This window comes from Rhincodon typus, chromosome 9 (genome assembly GCF_021869965.1).
Source record: "Rhincodon typus isolate 14 chromosome 9, sRhiTyp1.1, whole genome shotgun sequence".
Lineage (NCBI taxonomy): Eukaryota > Metazoa > Chordata > Chondrichthyes > Orectolobiformes > Rhincodontidae > Rhincodon > Rhincodon typus.
Window position 1 is genome coordinate 91,070,162 of NC_063340.1, and position 3,555 is coordinate 91,073,716.

The following is a 3,555-nucleotide window of genomic DNA, read 5'->3' on the forward strand; positions in this document are numbered from 1 at the left end:
CTGGGAGTGATGGAGGAGTGGGGGAGTGGGAGAGTGGGGAAGTGCTGTGAGCGATGGAGGAGTGGACCATGGGGTCACGGAGGGAACAGTCCATGCAGATACTGCTGAGTGAGAGGAGGGGACACAGTGTTTGGTGGGACCATCCTCCTATAGGTGGTGGAAATGGGGGAGCATGATCCTTTGAATGTGGAGATGAGTGAGGTGGAAAGTCAGGATGAGGGGAACACAATGGTTGTTCTGGGAGGGAGTGGGAGAAGTAGGGCAGAAGGGTGGGAGATTGGTTGGACACAGCTTAGGGCCCAATGAAGGGGAATCCTTAGTAGAGGGGAAAGGAGGTCATATCAGAGGCAGTAAGGTGGAAGGTGGCATCACGGGAACAGATGTGATGGAGACAGAGAAACTGGGAGGATGGAGTGTAGTCTGCACATGAAGCAGAGTGTGAGGAGGTATAGTTGAGGTAACTATGGCAGTCGGTGGGATTGTAATAATCTGATGCTCTGCAGCTATAACATTCTATTCGTGTGTCACCCTTTCATGGTATTGAAACTGACTCCATCTTTGTCTTTCTGTTTGGTTAGACCCAAGTCTGAAGCGAAAATAACTGAGGAGCCCAGAGCGATTTTATCATGCAGCAGTTTCGGTGCGTATTTCTCTGTGTTGTTACTGGGGCAGGGTGGGTAACAGGCTGCCCTGTAGATTTCAGTACACTGTCCATTAAACCACAGCACACAGGAGCAGAATGAGACCATTCAGCCCATCACATCTGCTCTACCATTCAATCATGGCTGATCTGATCATCCTAAACTCCACTCTCCCGCCTTTTCCCCATAATCATTGATTCCTCTGTGATTAAAAATCTCTCAGCCTTCAACATACTGAATGACCCAGCCTCAACAACCTCTGTGGTAAACAACTCCACAGGTTCACTCCCTTCTGAGGGAAGAAATTTCTCCCCATCTCAGTCTTAAATGAGTGACTCTTATTCTGAAATTTCACCCTCTGGTCCCAGACTGTCCCATAACAGGAAACAAAATTTCTGCATCAACACTGCCAAATATCCCAAGAATTTTGTAACTTTCGATAAGGTCACCTTTCAATCTTCTATATTCCAATGAGAACAGGCCCAACCTACTCAACCTCTCCTCATAAGACAGCCCTGTTATACCTGGTATCAGCTGAGTGAAACTGTTGCTGTTATATTTATGTGCGCGCACGGTCGCCCTGTGTGTTTGTGCGCGCACGGTCGCCCTGTGTGTTTGTGCGCGCACGGTCGCCCTGTGTGTTTGTGCGCGCACGGTCGCCCTGTGTGTGTACACTGTCACTCTGTGTACACAGGGTGCCCTGTGAGTACACCTTTTCACACGAGGTAAAAACAAGTTGGCTCTCTCCACACCTTCACTCATATGGCACTGCCCTCTGGTGGAATTCAGACACAATCACAGAGACTGAGGGAAGTGTCTCCTCGGACAGAATCCTTGATTTGCGAACAAATTGCTGAAGTACCCTGCCTCTGGAATTGACAGCATAGCAATGTTGGCTGCGACATAGCCAGAAATCCTGGTTGAGAAATAATTTATTATTCAGTATTGGGGCTGGGGTGTTCTCACTGGTCACCGGCTGGTTTTTACATGACTGTTATTTCTCAGAGACAATAGTCGAGTCCCTCGGCCTGCCTTGTTTCTCTAGGGATTTCAGGTATGGTGACTTCACCTCCTGGCAATTTGTCCTGCTTCCTGGTCACTGTGTGTGTAAAAACACCCTCCTGGTGGTTAATAACAAAACCCTCCTGTTACTGAGATCACTGATCGATTGCATAGAAACACAGGAGCAGAAGTAGGCTGTTCGGTCCATCATACCTGCTCCACCATTCATTGATTTAGATGAAGGAATTGAATGTAATGTCTCCAAGTTTGTAGATAACACAGAGCTGGGTGGGAGGGTGAGCTGTGAGGAAGATGCAGAGTTGTTTCAGTGTGAATTGGACCAGCTGAGTGAGTGGGCAAATGCTTGGCAGATGCAGGATAATGTGGTTAAATGTGAGGTTATCCAATTAGGTAACAAAAATAGGAAGGGAGATTATTATTTGAACGGCTGTAATTTAAGAGAGGGGAATGTTTGACTAGACATAGGTGTCCTCATGCACTAGTCGCTGAAAGTAAGTGTGCAGGTGTAGCAGGTGGTGAAGAAGGTATATTGTGTGTTGATCTTGATAGTGAGAGGATTCGAGTACAGGAACAGAGATGTCTTGCTGCAATTATACAAGGCCTTGGTGACGCCACATTGAAATATTGTGAGCAGTTTTGGTCTCCATTTCTGAGGAAGGATGTGTTTGTTACAGAGGCAGTGCAGCGAAGGTTTACCAGACTGATCCCTGGGATGGCAGGACTGACTTAAGAGGAGGGATTGAGTTGGTTAGGATCATATTCATGGGAGTTTAGAAAAATGAGGGGGACTCTTGTAGAAACTGATAACATTCTAACAGGACTAGACAGGGTAGATACAGGAAAGAATATCCCAATGGTGCAGGAGTCCAGAACCGGGGGTCATAGTTTTAGGATTTGGGGTAAACCTTTTTGGACTGAGCTGAGGAGAATTTCTTCATTCCGGGAGAGAGGACCCTGTGGAATTCACTGCCACAGAAAGTGTTTAAGGCCAAAACATTGTCTTTTCAAGAGGAAGGTAGACTTAGCTCTTGTGGCTAAAGGGATGAAGAGATATAGTAGGGGAGCCATTGGGTATTGAGCTTGATGGTCAGTCATGATCATATTGAATGGCAGAGCAGGCTCAAGGGGCCAAATGGCCTTCTCCTGCTCCTATCTTCGCTGTTTCTGTGTAAGAACTATTTAGATATGTTCTTGCAATGCCGTGACATACAAGGCTGTGGGCCAAATGCTGGAGAATAAGAATAGAATAGTTAGTTGGTTGTTTTGACCAGTGTGGGCACAATGGGCTGAAGGGCCCCTTTCTGTGCTGTCGATCCCTGTGACTCTGTGACTATGCACTGTCCATGTGATGGGGGAGATGGATACAGGGTTTTTTTTTTGGGGGGGTGGTGTGCAGTCCCCAGGGGCTGCACTGACTCGGGGAGGAATCCCGCTGATTCCCCATGGCTGGTAATTTACAAGGAGTACTTGCTACTTTTCTTCAGCTTAACGCAATGTTTGTGACTGTTTTCCAGGCTCTGAGATCTACGCCGAAATACCAGACACTCCTAAATCTGCAGGTACAGGAAAGAAAGAGATGCATCACCTCACAGTTAATTATGTCGTTTTAATGTGTGCACGCAGATTTAATGCAGGGAGACTCAGCAGCTCATTAATGCACAGCAAGATCCCATATATTACTATCTCATCAATGACAAGACAATCTGTTTGACCTCCATCAGTTGGGGGGTTATTATTGGCCTGGATTCAGGGGAAATTCCTCTTCACATTCTGGCAGTAACTCGGTGATGGGAAATCAGCTTCCGGTTTATTGCCTTATTTAAATACTAGCACTCAGAGCTCACCACTGACCCTCCGACAGTGCGGCACTCCCTCAGCACTGACCCTCCGA

The 3,555-nt window shown here is 47.1% G+C and overlaps 1 protein-coding gene across 6 annotated transcripts in view; it reads left to right on the top strand.

Annotated features, from left to right (window-relative positions):
* The window catches only part of ptk2ba (protein tyrosine kinase 2 beta, a), a 125,721-nt gene that overhangs the window by 77,912 nt on the left and 44,254 nt on the right, over positions 1-3,555 (top strand). For all 6 annotated transcript variants that reach the window (XR_007262860.1, XM_048600860.1, XM_048600861.1 and 3 more), the window contains exons 13-14: positions 579-640; positions 3,179-3,223. Coding sequence is in view for 5 of the 6 variants with exons in the window: in XM_048600860.1 (XP_048456817.1) it covers positions 579-640; positions 3,179-3,223 (107 nt within the window). In the remaining variant the exon portion in view is untranslated. The remainder of the gene's footprint in view (positions 1-578; positions 641-3,178; positions 3,224-3,555) is intronic.